The sequence below is a fragment of the Mesoplodon mirus genome (assembly GCF_964341445.2).
Source record: "Mesoplodon mirus genome assembly, chromosome: 4".
NCBI classification, from domain to species: Eukaryota; Metazoa; Chordata; class Mammalia; order Artiodactyla; family Ziphiidae; genus Mesoplodon; species Mesoplodon mirus.
In genome coordinates, this window is record NC_138979.1 from 13335695 (window position 1) to 13353465 (window position 17771).

General features: G+C 40.5%; 1 protein-coding gene across 2 annotated transcripts in view; it reads right to left on the minus strand.

The window, feature by feature from the left end:
* SPAG6 (sperm associated antigen 6) overlaps nucleotides 1-17771 on the minus strand; it is a gene marked incomplete at its 3' end in the record, with an annotated part of 75636 nt that overhangs the window by 31713 nt on the left and 26152 nt on the right. For both annotated transcript variants that reach the window (XM_082616816.1, XM_082616817.1), the window contains exons 4-6: nucleotides 6761-6966; nucleotides 5699-5872; nucleotides 3680-3832 (exon numbers count right to left, since the gene is read on the minus strand). In XM_082616816.1, the coding sequence (XP_082472942.1) occupies nucleotides 3680-3832; nucleotides 5699-5872; nucleotides 6761-6966 (533 nt within the window). The remainder of the gene's footprint in view (nucleotides 1-3679; nucleotides 3833-5698; nucleotides 5873-6760; nucleotides 6967-17771) is intronic.

Genomic DNA, 17771 nt, shown 5'->3' on the forward strand with positions numbered 1-17771 from the left:
AAATGGATTACAGACCTAAATGTCAGGCCAGACACTATAAAACTCTTAGAGGAAAACACAGGCAGAACACTCTATGCCATAAATCACAGCAAGATCCTTTTTGACCCACCTCCTAGAGAAATGGAAATAAAAACAAAAATAAACAAATGGGACCTAATGAAACTTAAAAGCTTTTGCACAGCAAAGGAAACCATAAACAAGATGAAAAGACAATCCTCAGAATGGGAGAAAATATTTGCAAATGAAGAAACTGACAAAGGATTAATCTCCAAAATTTACAAGCAGCTCATGCAGCTCAATATCAAAAAACAAACAACCCAATCCAAAAATGGGCAGAAGACCTAAATAGACATTTCTCCAAAGAAGATATACAGATTGCCAACAAACACATGAAAGAATGCTCAAGGTCACTAATCATTAGAGAAATGCAAATCAAAACTACAATGAGGTATCACCTCACACCAGTCAGAATGGCCATCATCAAAATATGTACAAACAATAAATGCTGGAGAGGGTGTGGAGAAAAGGGAACCCTATTGCACTGTTGGTGGGAATGTAAATTGATACAGCCACTATGGAGAACAGTGTGGAGGTTTCTTAAAAAACTAAAAATAGGGCTTCCCTGGTGGCGCAGTGGTTGAGAGTCCGCCTGCCGATCCAGGGGACGCAGGTTCGTGCCCTGGTCTGGGAAGATCCTACATGCCACGGAGCAGCTGGGCCCGTGAGCCATGGCTGCTGGGCCTGCACGTCCGGAGCCTGTGCTCCACAACGGGAGAGGCCACAACAGTGAGAGGCCCATGTACCGCAAAAAAACGAAACAAAACAAAACAAAAAAAACTAAAAATAGAATTACCATATGACCCAGCAATCCCACTACTGGGCATATACCCTGAGAAAACCATAATTCAAAAAGAGTCATGTACCACAATGTTCACTGCAGCTCTATTTACAACAGCCAGGACATGGAAGCAACCTAGGTGTCCAACAACAGATGAATGGATAAAGAAGATGTGGCACATATATACATTGGAATATTACTCAGCCATAGAAAGAAATAAAATTGAGTTATTTGTAGTGAGGTGGATGGACCGAGAGTTTGTCATACAGACTGAAATAAGTCAGAAAGAGAAAAACAAATACTGTATGCTAATACATATATACAGAATCTAAAAGAAAAAAAATGGTTCTGATGAACCTAAGGGCAGGACAGGAATAAAGACACAGACCTAGAGAATGGACTTGAGGACATGGGGAGGGGGAAGGGTAAACTGGGACGAAGTGAGAGATTGGCATGGACTTACATATACTACCAAATGTAAAATAGATAGTGGGAAGCAGCCGCATAGCACAGGGAGACAGCTCAGTGCTTTGTGACCACCTAGAGGGGTGGGATAGGAAGGGCGGGAGGGAGACGCAAGAGGGAAGAGATATGGGGATACATGTATATGTATAGCTGATTCACTTTGTTATAAAGCAGAAACACACCACTGTAAAGCAATTATACTCCAACGAAGATGTTAAAAAAATAAAAATATAAATAAAACCTTTTATTTTCCCTTGTTAAAAATGTTAATTTAGAATCCTTTTAAAAATTGACTTTTCACCAAGTATAACAGATCTGAGAACAAAATACCTACTATAGATCCAAAATCAAATGAATAATATGAGCAAGAATCCTATTTAAGTAAATTTTAGGTGAAATATAGTCACTAAAATCTTTTCTGAAATAGTAAATTTCCATTAATTTTGGTCAACATTTAAATGATAGTTTTGCCCATTTTAACATGATTGAATGTCAAAGTAGGGATGAGTACTTTTGTTACACGGATGGCATATGCTTATATCTTGTGCTTCAAACTTCAATTTTATCTAAATAATCAAAACAGAATTAACTAAAGGGCCTCAAATGCATCACAGTTTATATACCCAAGGAAGAGTCAAATAACCAAATTGAATTATAATTCATTCTGTATAGGCATAATTTTCTAACTAACTTGAGACTAGAAGAATTATCACCTTAAATTTAGTACCACAAAAGCCACTATCACATGGGTCATGCTACCACAGCAAAGGCCAAATGATCATATATACTTTTTTTCCCTCCACCATTAAATTAGGTTTTTAAGACCAATTTCTTAAAGAAGAGATCTGCCATATTTCTTTGACTTCTTTCTTACGACTGAAAATGTGTCTGCCCATACCAAAAAAAAAAAAAAAAAAAAAAACGGTCAGAATCTTTCTATCTTCAGAATGAGGCAACTCTCCAGGAAGTCCATACTTCTGAGACATACCAAGACTGAAGAAGCAGGAGGAAAAGAAGACAGCCCCCTTTACCCCATGCCCAACACTCTGACTTACTGGTCTCAGTTGTTTTGAACAGCAAATGAGACAAGGAGCGTTGAATGTGCTTTGCACATTAGAAAGTATTATTTAGATTGGAGGTGTTGTCAGTCCTGAGAGTACTACACGGAACGGGAAAGGATGAGGCAGTGTTGCGTGGTCTGCCTCAAACTGCTGCTGCCCCAACCTTGATCTTCAGTTAAGTGGAAGACAAACCCGATGGGAGAGGCCAGAAGCAGCCCCAGACCAAAGGCAGGGAGCACCTCCTGGTTAGTCTGGGGAAGAAACACGGGAAGCAAAAGCAATTGCTGCTTCAGCAAAAGCAATTGCTGCTTCCTTCCTCATCCTTCCTACAGTAGGCTTTCTGACTATCCACAAAAGAACCGAGAATCAAGAATCCTGATCACATCCCCGTGGTGACCCTTCAGAAAGCAGCACTGCTGCTCTAGTCAGTATCAGAGTCTTTGGTAATAGAAGAACAAAAGGAAAGGCTAGAGATAAAAAGGGAGTGAAGTAAAGAATTATCAAGGAATAGGTAGAAAATAAAGATCTGAGGCTCATTTTTATTCTGAGGATTAGCAAAGATAAAAAAAAAATCCACACTTCTGTTTAACATACAGCAGCAGATTTTCCATGCTGATAAGAAACCCACATCCTAGAGGGTTGCCAGAGACACTGGGAGCACACAGCCTTTGAAGCACGCTTCAGGAGATCAATATTCATTCATTCAACAAATATTTTTTGAGCACCTACGATGAGCCAGGGCTACATGATCTGGTGGGTTAATTCCAAGTTGTAAATTGAGATAAGGCCAAATCCCTAGAGCAAGGACACAGCACATCAGAAACATGCTATCCAACATGTGCTCTGAATTGCCCATGTCTAAGAAGAGAAATTAGCTCATGGAAGCTGAAGGAGAGACGGCCATCCATTGTCATATCCTGCCCAAATGGCAGGAAGGGAGAGTGTAGGGAATAATAAAAATGACCACTGGGCACGTCATCTATGACAGCTGTCTTTAATCAAAGTATGCTTTACATACTTGTAAAGCCAATCCTTCAAGATACAAATACATGGTATTTAGATACAGGTGATACTAACACTCAGAGGTGCTGACATTTTATTGATATTAAACACTGAGTAAAACTTTAAACTTCCTGCCAAGTAAACTTTACTTCAAGCACTGCTTTGGGAAACTTACCAAAAAGCCTTGAAGAAAGCTGGTAATTCTTTGACTCTGGTCAGCTATATTTTACACTCTGTGGGATAGTATTAATCTGCGGTTCTGTCTTAGAGTATCTCTCTGCAATAACTAGAGGAAAAGGAAGCAAGAACAAACCTTGGACGTGATGACCGCCATTGCCAGGTTCTCAGAATGAGCTGCCACGTAGCCAAGAGTCATGATGCCCGGCAGCTTTACGTTTCCTTTGCAGGACCCAATGCAATCGATCACGGCAGCAACTCCCCCCATGTTCACCAGCAGCTGAGAAAGCTAAGAGAAAAGAAGGAGAGCTAGATCACCATGGCCCTAAAGTGTATGATGATCTTTAAATATTACTTTAGCATTGCCAAATTTTAAAATTTAGGACCTAAAAAGTGTCTGGTAAAATCTGAAATATCATTTAGTGAAATTATTATATTTATCAAAGAAGTGTACAAGGGTAACAGTCCTGCTATTTCTAATGTACACAACATGCTCACTGTGAGGACCCTCTCTGTGGTTCAATTTTTCTTGCACAACTCTATCCTTATCATAATGGATGTCAAAATTCCTCACCTAAACACTAAGCCTAGGGCTAGTTCATAACTAGCTAACTGCTGAAACCCCCCATCACAAGGCGTGAGTAAGAACTGGATTAATCACTGAATGCTGAAAGGTGAGATCAGACTTGAAATAGTCTAGCCTCATTATCCTTCCTTTGCTAGCAATGATCTCTAGCTGACTGCACTCCAGTCTTGAAAAATCTCAACCAGATAAAGATGTTGGGTGAAATTAAGAATGAGGGGGCCTCCCTGGTGGCGCAGTGGTTGAGAGTCCGCCTGCTGATGCAGGGGATACGGGTTCGTGCCCCGGTCTGGGAGGATCCCATATGCCGCGGAGCGGCTGGGCCCGTGAGCCATGGCCGCTGGGCCTGCGCATCCGGAGCCTGTGCTCCGCAACGGGAGAGGCCACAACAGTGAGAGGCCCGCATACCACAAAAAAAAAAAAAAAAAAAGAATGAGGACTTGGGACTTCCCTGGTGGTCCAGTGGCTAAGACTCCGAGCTCCCAATGCAGGGGGCCCGGGTTCGATCCCTGGTCAGGGAACTAGATCCCATGTGCCGCAACTAAAGATCCCCCAAGCCACAACAAATATCCTGTGTGCTGCCACTAAGACCCGGCACATCCACATAAGTAAATAAATATTTTAAAAAAAAGAATAAGGACTTAAAAGTTTAGTGAAATGAAATTGATTAGTGAAAATTTACACAGAAAAAGACATAACTTGAGAAGCTACCCAGGTTCGCTTCATCTCTATTCCTTCGTCTCTATTCCTTCGTCTCTATTCCTTTCCCACCTCACACCTCAGAGCAGGAACCACTGTGCAAGAGCAGCTGTTGGAGCAGTTACGCCAGGTCAGGGGGCCTGATGGTCTCTCCCAACCTGGAGGGGCACCATCTCTCACTACGCCCAGCTGACCTAGAGTGAGAGGACAACAAAGGTCCACGGTCCCTACAATCTAGAAATGGAAAGCAGAAAATGATTAAAACCTGAGATTTCAGACTCAAACTCCATTGATATAACCCAGTGGTTCTCAACTGGGGCACTCTTGTACCCTAGGAAACATTTAGTAATATGTGGGGACATTTCTGATCGTCACTTGGGGGAGGGGTGCTACTGGCATCTAGTGGGCAGAGACCAGGGATGCTGCTAAACATCCATCCTACAGTGTACAGGACAGCCCCTCAAAACAAAGAATGATCTGGTCCAAAATGTCAACAGTGCTGAGGATGAGAAACTCTCAGAACATGTGACACTGCCCCTGAGCCCTGTGAACAAATTGATGTTTTACTTTAAAACTAAAACTAACTGCATACTGATTGGTTTTTTTTTTTTTTTTTTTTTTTTTTTTTTTTTTTTGCAGTACATGGGCCTCTCACCATTGTGGCCTCTCCCGTTGCGGAGCACAGGCTCCAGACGCGCAGGCTCAGTGGCCATGGCTCACGGGCCCAGCCGCTCCGCAGCATGTGGGATCTTCCCGGACCAGGGCACGAACCCGTGTCCCCTGAATCGGCAGGCGGACTCTCAACCACCATGCCACCAGGGAAGCCCCATACTGTTGTATTTTGAAGCTGTTTTTTTTTTCCCCCTGTTTTACCTCAGGTGTATGTTTCACAATCTCTCTAATTAAAGTGGAAGCATTTTTCTTCACGTGTTCATCTTTGTCCTTCAGACAGGTAAGTACAGCTGGAAAAATCTCTGCTTCAACCACCATTTCTGCTAGATCCACAGAATGTTTCGCAATCTGACTGAGAGCTGAAAGGACCTGACGCTGTTGAGCAAAAACCAAACCCAAATGTTACACAGACTCCACTGTGGAGTTCAGACATAATTTAAACAGCTTCATACACACTCAAATTCCTTTATAAAGAGGAAAAAACAATCACACATCCAAAATAATCTAGGAGTCTCGAGGCATTCACATCCTAGTCTTCTTATACCTAAATACTCAATTTCTTAAATTCCCTAATTTCCAAGTTAAACATCTTAGTTCACAGTATTGACTATTTAAATCTCTTATCAATTGAGGCTGGTCAAAGAATATGACCCTGGGATGAATACTATTTCTTAATTATGCAATACTTAAATTGTTAATTTATGATAAACACAGTAATGTAGTACAGTAACAATCAAGCAGAACTAACATTTTGGGATATTTCCAATATCATTTTTAAAAACTTTACATTGCTTAATTAACATTAACAATTTTTAAATCTTATAGAATATAACTATTAGAATATAAAAGTATAATTGGTGACTATTAACTGAAAATTAGATTTTAGAAAGCTATAAAAAAAGACTACTATAAATCTGGCAATTTTTACAGGAAACTTAAGTATAACAATGGGCTAGAAAACCTTTAGGTCCCTTCTAACCCTGAGATTTAATCATTACGTGATTCCTTATTTTAATTATTAGTATTAATTCTGATGCTACTTCTAGTTTTCAGCGTTGCACATACTTTTTCCCAGTCACATCTTTATTGTCTAACCCTTACAGCACAGTTTTCACATATTAAACAACCAAATACATAATATATTCATATGTTTTCCATGATAATTTACTAATTATTTTAAAATGTATAATATTAATCTGCACACATTTCCATCTGCTTAGATTATCGAAATCCTGGTTTGTTTTTTTCTTTATTTTTAAATACCTTCAACCCAGCATTATGGTTCAGGATCATCTGGGCTAAGTGAGCAATTGCTCCTGCGTCCACCACTGTCTGTGCCAACTCTGGAGAATGCTTTGCAATATCACTGAGGGCCAAAGCACCAATCCTTTTCAAAGCAGTTTCTGGCTCTTGGATATAGAGCACTAAAAGAGGAATGGCTCCCGTGTCCACCACAGCTTGTGACAGCTCTGTGGGTCCAAGAAAAGTAATTAAGTGAGTATGGGTGACTGACCCTTGTACAAGCCACTTTTCACCCTGACAGATACAGCAAAGGGAAAAGGGGAGGGTGTACTTCACTGTCTCGACATCTGCATTTCTAATCAGGCTTCCTGGTTTCATGAACCATGTGGACCAATCCTGAGCTGAAAAGAATACAGGTCAATAGATGGACCTCCATTTACATGAACACATTTGAGGTAGATTAAGCTGAAATGGCTTCCTATTCTTTTTCCTTTTTTAAGAGAGTAAGCAGATGTCAGCTGTTTAAGCTCTGACAATTCTGCACTTCTCAATAGGCAAGCATTTTATGCATGGTTTACAATAACAGAGAAAATTAAAGTACCAAAAATTTACCAACCACACTAATTAGGCAGTATTTTGTGCTATTTACATGAGTAAACATTAACATGAATCTTGTGCCAATAATGTCGATTTTTTAATTCCTTTCATCTTATTGTACTTTTAAAAGATTTTTAAAAAAATTTTGTACAATATTAAAAGGTGTATTTTCATTGTACATACAAAAACACTTTCAAAAATGAGAACTACAACTGAACAGGCTTTAATATATATAAATGTTAATGTAAGATAAAGAAATAAATTTATCTTAAGCATTTTACATGTCAGAAATAGTATCTTTTGTATATACATGTTGATTCACTTGTGTGCCCAAAAATAACAGCTATAAAAAATAACACATTTTAAAATTATAGAAAACAAGAGACAAGCAGGCAGACCCATATAATATACGTGTAAAAACTATCTGTTGAGAAGCATAAAACAGTGCATAGTTACAGATTCTACTCTCATTGTACTCATGGCCTTTCTTGCTGAATCACGTATACCCATTTCTATAATCTCTTCCTTTCAAATTATGCTCTCATTTTCTCAGATTTATAGTGCCTTGGCAATTTATATCTTAATAGCCAAGCTATCAATTCAGCATATCTCTTAGTCTTTAAAGAAAATACAGTCTTTAATTTTTCAAAAGATTGGTAATATCACATTTTCTAAAAGGAAATAATGTTAGAAAATACAGGTTAGTGTCCAACACTTGTTTTCCTTCAATTATTATAATTATCTTAAAAGTCCCGATATTGCATAAACGATTCATTCATTCTTTCATTAAACAAGTATTAATGGAAGGTTATTATGTGTCAGACTCATTCAACACGGGTGCAGATGAGACACTTCTACAAATTAACACTACACTGATTAGCAAATATGTTTCAATTAAAAAACCCAAGTGTGAAATATGAAATACAATGGGAAGTTCACCTATTTATGTATTTTCACTTTTATACAGTTTCTAAGAGTAAAGAATCTGCAGTAAGCAACTGTTTAAAAAACAGTTAATATGGGCTTCCCTGGTGGCACAGTGGTTAAGAATCCGCCTGCCAATTCAGGGGACACGGGTTCGAGCCCTGGTCCGGGAAGATCCCACGTGCCACGGAGCAACTAAGCCCGTGCGCCACAACTACTGAGCCTGAGCTCTAGAGCCTGTGCTCCACAACAAGAGAAGCCACCAGAATGAGAAGCCCGCACACCATGAAGGCTTCGAAGAGTAGCCCCCGCTCTCCACAACTAGAGAAAGCCCGCACACAGCAACGAAGACCCAATGCAGCCAAAAATAAATAAAATAAATAAGTTTTTTTAAAGTTAATAAACTATTAATAAACAGTTAATAAAACGATTAATGAAAACAAAGTATTAATAAAACTATTAATAAAAATAAAGTTCTTTTTCAAAAAATTTATCATCTTTGTAATTCCCATACATTTTATTCTTTCCTTGAGTAACTGAGTACCGTATCTTCCTTTTCCTGAACTCTATAATGTTAATAATAAAGCAAACTCAGTTCTTCTGACTTGTTACCCATTTCCATCCAAAGCTGTTTTCCATTCTTTCTGGATCAGTGATGCTAAATGAGGGGAAGGCTGGGGAGGGTACCAAAGAAAGGGTTGCCTGAAGGTAATGAAGCTTCCAGGGACCTGGATGGGGCCTAGCAATTTTGTACTTGCAGTTTCATATACCTTACATCTCCAATTTATATGGTCCTACAAAACCCAGCTCTGTTCTTGGGTGGCACACACTGTAATTCATAAATGATACTGTTCTACCACTTTCATTCATATATTGGGTATAAGACAGTGTATATAGAGGTAAGAGTATAATAGACCTAAATAATGCACACCATACTATATTACACATTCCACAGGCTATTTCATCCTGCCTCTGTCACTACTCTTTTTCCTGTGGTATACCCTTCTCCTCTTCCCTACCGTTGCTTCCTCTGGTATTTCTGTGCCAGTCACCGTTGATGTCTACCCCATAGCCTTTGTCGGTCAGGGCGTGGGCTTGTTAATCAATCCTGGTGAATGGGACCTGAGTAGAAGTCAGCTAGAAGCATCTGTGAGTGGTTTTCCTCTGTAATAAACAGAAATACACAGGAGGAAACACCACCTCTTCTTTGCTGGACATGGGCGTATCTGCCTGCAAATGACATCTGGAACTCCTACAGCCATCTTGCAACTATAACAGAAGAAACTGCCAATATGCTGAGGATGGCCGAGTACAAAAATGAAAAACATCTGGGTCCTCCAAGACACTGTTCAGCTGCATAACCAACCTTGGAACTGCCCTGACTCTGCATTTTGTGTCATGTGAAATAAAAAAATGTCCTCATTGCTTAAGCCACCTGTAGTTGATATTCTGTAACTTACAGCCCCAAACATATTGATACAATTCTGTCCTCTCTCAGGCTTGGTGTATGTGCTTATTTTCCTCTCCTTTCTGGTCACTGAGTGTTCATTACGTGCTTACTATGTGCTAGAAACTTGGCTAGATCTTGGGGAAGCAGAATAGAGTAAGAACATTGTTCTGTTCTAGTAGACTCTGCTCAGGGTGAATATGTGAACAGACCACAGCACAGAGTGGAGCTGGGAGTCAGGTGCGTGGAGAGTTTGGGGAAACACACGGGGTGCCGTTTCAGGCAGTGCTTCCCATCCTCCTTCCTGCTCCCCTTTTCTTCTACTTTTCTACTCTAAAGAAAGCGGTAGTAACCAAAAACACATACAAAAATCTGGTACACTTAAAAGTTACTCCCTATAGGAGAAATCTCAAAGAATTCATTTTTAACTCTAATTTGGAAATGAGTCTGGGTTGTTTAATTAATTATTAAACTTAGGGAATCAAAGATTGATATGTACAGATGCTCATAAAAGGTTTGATCAAGAAAAAAAAAGAGCCAATTAATTTATCTTCAGTGCCTGAAAATATCTTAACCTCATTTTTTTCCTTAACCTCATTTTAAATTTTAAATGAATCTTCAAAAAACAAATTTTTTAAGACTACATCTTCTTTTATGCAAGAACATGTGACATAATCATATACTGTTAGGTAACCAGCAAAATTAGAAGTAGTTATGCAAAAAAAAAATTCAGAGAAAGAAGGCTTTATGTTATACTAACATACTAACAAGATTTAGATGGGGTTGATGGTACTATTGGTGATATTTTCTTCTCTATTTGACAAATTTTCTTCAATGTGATTGTTTTTAAAAAATAAAAGAAATATGAACATGTCCTTTGACCACACATATAGCTATTGCTGGGGCTAACTATACTAACATTACTATTCTAAAGAAAAATAAACACTTTAGCTTATTTCTCACTATGGAAGAAAGTTTCTTATTTTTAAAAATGGTGGGAATATGTCTCCTTAAAACAAAATATTAGGAAAGAATGCATAATTATTCTTTGAAGAATTACTAATATACACTAGAAATATTATCCATTTACTTTTTCACACTTCCCCTCATCTTAATTCATGCCTTTATTAGTTAAAATATTACATTTTTTAAATGTTAAGGCTTATTCATTTTTAACAATTTTTTAGACTTCAAATTGTCAGTAGAAATAAAACTATCCAACAGCACCTTCCTTATTCATAAATAATAATTAAAGCCATTGACTGCATGCATGTAGACAACTGGTATGCAGTCCTCAAATCTGATGGTCAGCTGTTTTCAGTAAAGGAATAACTAGTTCTCTTTGGCCTCCTGAATACCTCACTGCTGAGTGAAGGAATTGAGGCAGCCACCTCTATCGGACCATGACAAGCTCAATACAACTTTAGATTTAATTTTTAAAACAAAAGGAGACACAGATAAAAGGGAGGACATTTAAGATCAACAACATTCATAAAATTACTAGTATCTAAAGCTGGATGAATGGAATATTTAGGGATGACTTTATGTTGACCAGAAGGGAAGAGTACAGAGAGTAAAGTCCATCAGCGTATAATAGGCACAGCTGTAACACGTAAAAGTAGGTGCGTCAGGCAAAAGTAATTTTGCTTTATTTTAACAGTTCTCACAATGGCCTTAACCCCCTCCTTTTTTTTTTTTTTTCGGTACGTGGGCCTCTCACTGCTGTGGCCTCTCCCATTGCAGAGCACAGGCTCCGGATGCGCAGGCTCAGCGGCCATGGCTCACGGGCCCAGCTGCTCCGCGGCATGTAGGATCTTCCCAGACCGAGGCATGAACCCACGTCCCCTGCATTGGCAGGCGGACTCTCAAGCACTGCGCCACCAGGGAAGCCCCCAACCCCCTCCTCTTAATTGGTATGACTAGTGGTTTGTTTAGATCAGAAGCGGTAAACACAGGGCCCAGACAAGTAATTAAAATAAGTGAAGCCAGCAGGTGTAAGAAAAATAACTGAGTAGGAAGCACAGTAAACTGGAAAACTATATGCAGCAGCTACAAGGAGCAGCAACTACTCAGCTTCAGCCCAGCGCAGCCACATAGGAATATAGGCCAACCGTTGTCAGATCCTAGGATTTTTCAAGAGAAGCCAGACATCTGATTTTTAATGTGAAATTGCCTGGTTTTTAAGTGTTGGAAACTTAAAACACACTGTGTAAGACAACATAGTGCAGGCTAAATAAAACACGTCCATCATTTTACAACCCTAGGCTTAAACCTTACACCTTCTAAAACGAGCTGTGGGGACTTTCTGGATGTAGAAAGGTGACATTCTTTCTACATTTGATTCTTGAAGACACACTCTAGAGTCATAAAGGAAGAACCACTATAGTGGTTACACAAGAAAATTCAGAGGTGAATTCCAAGAAATTGATGAAAACCTAAAAATTGGCCTGCAAAAAAAGGATTAATCTAAACATATATTATGATACTCCACTAATTTTTCTGCTCATAATGGAGATGTAAGAGGGAAGAATGTGAGCAAAATTAAGTGATCCATCATGAGAACTCATAAAAAGGACTCAAAATGAAGAGGTTCTCCGAAAGGAAAAAAAGGAAGAAAAAAAATATATATATATATATTTAGCATACTAATTCAAAAATAATTAGGCAAATCAAACACCTCAAAAACTCTAATTCCTTTTAACTTTATTGCTTTTTAATTTCGTTTTCCAAACACTGCTTTTAACTCACTGGTTTTAAGCCCTACAAAAATTTCTATTCTATTTTTTCATTAAAAATAAAATAAAGTTATGGGGCCTCCCTGGTGGCGCAGTGGTTGAGAGTCCGCCTGCCGATGCAGGGGATACGGGTTCATGCCCCGGTCTGGGAGGATCCCATATGCCGCGGAGCGGCTGGGCCCGTGAGCCATGGCCGCTGGGCCTGCGCGTCCGGAGCCTGTGCTCCGCAACGGGAGAGGCCACAACAGTGAGAGGCCCGCATACCGCAAAAAGAAAAAAAAAATAAATAAAATAAATAAAATAAAATAAAATAAAATAAAATAAAATAAAGTTATGAATCATAATTTCTTTGCATTTAGGTGGCCCTATTTCTTAGTTTAAAGATAGGCTGGGGCTTCCCTGGTGGCGCAGTGGTTGAGGGTCCGCCTGCCAATGCAGGGGACACAGGTTCGTGCCCCGGTCTGGGAGGATCCCACATGCCGCAGAGCAGCTGGGCCCGTGAGCCATGGCCTCTGAGCCTGCGCGTCCGGAGCCTGTGCTCCGCAACGGGAGAGGCCACAACAGTGAGAGGCCCGCGTACCACAAAAAGAAATAATAATTAAAAAAAAAAAAAAAGATAGGCTGGTTTTGCATCTGGCTGTAAAACACAACTATATCACTTCAAAACCTTTGTGAAATAAAGCGGGTTAAAAAATACATTTAAGATTTGGCTATCACTTATGATGTCAATCTTATGTTATATAATCATCCCATTCAACCAAATTTTTCATGATTTGGTGAAATTGCAGTAAAAACAAATATGGAGGTGTAATCGCCAAAACTGGTTATATACTGACCATACGCCAGTATGATTTTAGGAATGTCACTTTTAAAGTGGAAGAAATTTGTCTCACCCAGCTGCTTACAACTCGTTTAGTTACCTACTGCTACACCAAACTTAGCCGCTTAAAACAGGAAACGTTTATAACCTTACAGTTTCTGTAGGTCAGGAATCTGGGAGCGGCTCAGCTGGCTGGTTCAGGCTGTGACCTCTCACGAGGCTGCAATCAAGCCATCAGCTAGGGCTGCAGTTATCTGAGGCTTGACCGGGATACACTGGGTCTACAGGATCTTCTTCCCAGCGTACCCACAGGAGTTGGAAGAAGGCATCAGTTCCTCCCCATTTCTGGGCTCTTTCATAGGCTGCTCATGATGAGGCTTCCCCCAGAGTGAGTGATCCAGAGGACAGAACCCAAGACAAAAGCCATAGTCTTTTATAATCTAACCTCAGAAGTGACATGCCATCACTTCTGCTATATTTCATTGGTGCAATGTGGACGGAGACTACACAGGGATGTGACTAGGAAGAGGAAGGCATGGAAGCCAGCTACCAAAAAACCTTTATTCTACACCAACACACCTGAGAGAGGCAATATCCTTCTACAGGTTACGATGGCTCACTAGAGCTATAATTCTGAGCTGAGAAACTGATATCTCCAATTGCATGTCGGAGTGAGAAAAGGTGGCGGGAATTTGCATATTATTATGAAAAAATCTAATGTATGATTTTTATTTATCCCCTGCTCCCACAAATGTCATTTTTCCTACCCATTATCTCCACGCCACTTCTTTCCACCCCATCTCCAGAGCCATCGGTCTAACCCTTACATATGGATTGAGTGTCTGAGAGATTAAGGGTTAACACACATACATACATATGCTTTGAAGGTTAAATAATTCTAGCTTCTTTAAAAAGTCAAGTGAGTCAAATAAGCCATTGATCTGGAGTTAACGGGGCCTTAGTAAGAAATTACAATCAGCTGGATGGATGGCGCACTTATACAAGGCTCAAGTATAAAAAACAGCTTCAAAATACAGAAAGGAAAAGTCAAGAAGTGGAGATGAGAGAAAGAGAAGGTGGGAAAAGGTAGAGTTGGGTACGGCCTTGGAAGATCATAGGTAGCATAAGATACAAAGCCACTTTTAAAACCCCGATTTTAGCAACTTTTAGTTTTATACTTTACTCAACAGCTGAGACTAAGCTGAATTGGAAAAGGCAAAGTTACAGAGAGGGTCTGGAGTGCTCTTGTAATGAAGAAAATAATAAATTACTTGGAATCAGCTTTTTACAAAATACGCTTTTTGTATCTAGACATGTTTCCATTCATTTCTACTTGCTTTATATAATATTGCAGCAATCATTTTAGTTTCATTCCACCTACAATCCACATTCTGCTGGGAGGAAAAAGAAAATCCTTAGATGGAAAATGAAGATTTTATTATTCAAACTTTTGAACTTCACTGGCATTTGTTCTTTGTTCAAGCCCAGTTTTAGGCAAGTCCCTGCCTTCGAGAAGCTCAGGCTGACGGAGGAGGCTAAACAGTAAAGGTTTAGCAGTGCCCCCGTGGAATTCTCTACAAGAACACACAAAGGCCAGAGGAAACAGAAACGAAGCACTGGATGGTTAGAAAGTTTACAGGGTGTTTTTATACAAGTGGTCCCCGGTCAGCAGTTCTCGGGGTGACTGCCTCTGGGTGGTTAATGAAGCTACCTGTGGGCCTCCACTGTCCACTTTTATTCCTGAGGATGAGCCAGCCCAACATTGTTAATAACTGCATGATATCCCACTGAGTAAATGTTCCATAATTTACTTAACCTCTCCCCCCCACCCCAGCTACTCAGGGCACTTAATTGTTTTGTTTGCTTTGGGGCTTTGCCATTCTTAAGTTCAGTACAGTGAACTTCTTTGTGCATTAAGATTACGTTTATTTATTAGTTATCCATTGCTACATACAAAATGACCCAAACTCAGCAGCTTAAAGCATCATTCCTTATCTCATATTTTCTGTGGGTCAGGAATCCACAAGCAGCCTAGCTGGGGGGTTCAGGCTTGGAGTTTCTCATGAAGTTTCTGTCACACTGTCTGCTGGGGCTGCAGTCGTCTGAAGGCACAATTGGGGTAGGATCTGCTTCCAAGCTCACTCGTGTAGTTGTAGGAAGCTCCGGTTTCTTGCTGGTTGTCGAAGACCTTAGCTCCTCATGACATGGGCCTTTCCACAGGCTGCCTGAGTGTGTCCTCATGTCACAGCACCTGGCTTCCCTCAGAGTGAGTGATGAGAGAACCCCACAACAGAAGCCTCGATCCTGCAGAGCTGGTCACCTACTCTCAGAAGTGACAGACCGTCACTTCTGCAGCATTCTGGTGGTAACACAGACCAATCCTGGTACAATGTGGGAGGGGACTGTACAAGGGTGAGAATGCCAGGACATGGGATCTCTGAGGGGCGTTTGGGAGGCTGGCTACCACGGGTCCTACATTGATACATATATACACTACAGGTTAGACAAACATACACACATTCACACATATGTGTGTGCATGTATGTGTTTACTTAAGATAGAGGCTCAGAAGTGAGGGTCCTGAGGGGAAGAATGTTGACATTTTTTGAGGTTCTTGATATTTTTAGATTAAACCACATGAAACTTCTGTTTTTGTTAAGTCAAAACCAATCAAATATAGGTAATTTCATAAGGTCAACCTAATATGAACGCAATATTGTTTTCCAAAGGGGATTATCAGTATGTGGCCCCATCAACAATGTGCGAGTCTGGTAGTTTGGCCACTTATAAAGTACATTTCAGCCCTTACATCAGTAAGTGATTGCTTGAAGTTGACCCATCATTTACTTGTCCCCAAATGGTAAGTTTAGTTCCATATTCCTTAACTTACTACACATATTACTGTTCAGTTATACTGATTAATAAACATGAATATTAAGTGTGACTTTTTGAGACCACAGCATCACCACTACATTGCCTTTTAACAACAACAACCCCCTCACACACACAAAACACAGAGTGCAGGCACAGGAACTCTAAGTCAGTGCTGTGAGATGGGAATGTGTACCATGTATATACTTTAAAATTTTCTAGGGAATTCCCTGGTGGTGCAGTGGTTAAGAATCCACCTGCCAATGCAGGGGACATGGGTTCGAGCCCTGGTCCGAGAAGATCCCACATGCTGCCAAGCAACTAAGCCTGTGCGCCACAACTACTGAGCCTACACTCTAGCCCACAAGCCGTAACTGCTGAAGCCCATGGGCCCTAGAGCCTGCGTGCCACAACTGCTGAGCCTGCGTACTGCAACTACTGACAGATGACATAGAAAAGAATCAGGCCAGCCAGCTCTGTCTGGATTCCTTCCTTACATTATCTATTTGGTAAACAGTTTGTAATCTACTCGATGTGTCTGTAGTATCAGAATAAGCCAATTACTGCACTGCTCACTGTGGCGGCAGCAATCTCCTCTCCTGACTGCTACTGAGCTGGAAGGGAAATTTCTCATTTGATTTAGGATATAAATGATATCCCTGAGAGAAAGAATAGTCACACATGTGGAAACCAGTCATCAGGGATTAAAAACAGAGGTATCTGGCAAGACTATCCGATACTACAAGGAGCTTAAAATGAAGAATGATGAGCTTTCATACACTTGCCTTTCTCACATTATAAAAAGGAAGACTTTCTGAAGGGTTTTGAGTAATTGCCAAGCAGTTCTGCCATAAATTGCTGTCTGACCAGAATAAATCATTTAACCTCTCTATTTCAGTTTCCTCACCTATAATATGTTAATATTATATATATATATATATATTATAATGTGTTCATAATTTAAATGTTTTAGAACACCTAATCAAACGTATTCCTCTTTGTCAGGACTGAGAACAGCCAAAGTTTATTCTGAGACAGCAAAGGTTTACAGGAGGCAAAGTTTACAAGAGACATTTAGGAGCTAAAGCTCCTAAACACTGAAAACTTAGTTTTCAGCCCAAATGTGGAAGATCATTCCTACAAAACACTTACGTGGCTCCTCCTTCCTCAGGCTGCGGCCAGGCCGCTGCTCTCACCTCTGTCCCAAGTACTCTGATGACTGCCACATGCTGCGCACAAGTTCGCTGGCGGCGCTCCACCACAAAGCTGCTGTGCCACCGACGGGCACAAGGCCAGAGCCAGGCTGCCAGGCAGAGCGAGGAAGGAGGGCCCTGAGCGCGAGGAAGCCCCCGCCTGGGCCCTACCGGTGGGAGCACTGCGGCCGCAGAGCCCACCGCTCCTCCTGCCTCGCGCCCTGTAGCTCCAAAAGCAAGACCAGTCCTCGGAAAGAGTGAGAGATTTGACGCCGATTAGGTAAATATGTAACCAGAATAATTCTGCTGAGTGGGAGAATGCAGCAAGACGGAGGAAGAGGGACAACCAGTCTGAGAAGAATGCTACCTCGACCTTTATTAAGGAGCCCAGAGTAGAAAGAAGTAGCTTATTTATCTTCCGAGTAAGAGGTACATATTATCAATT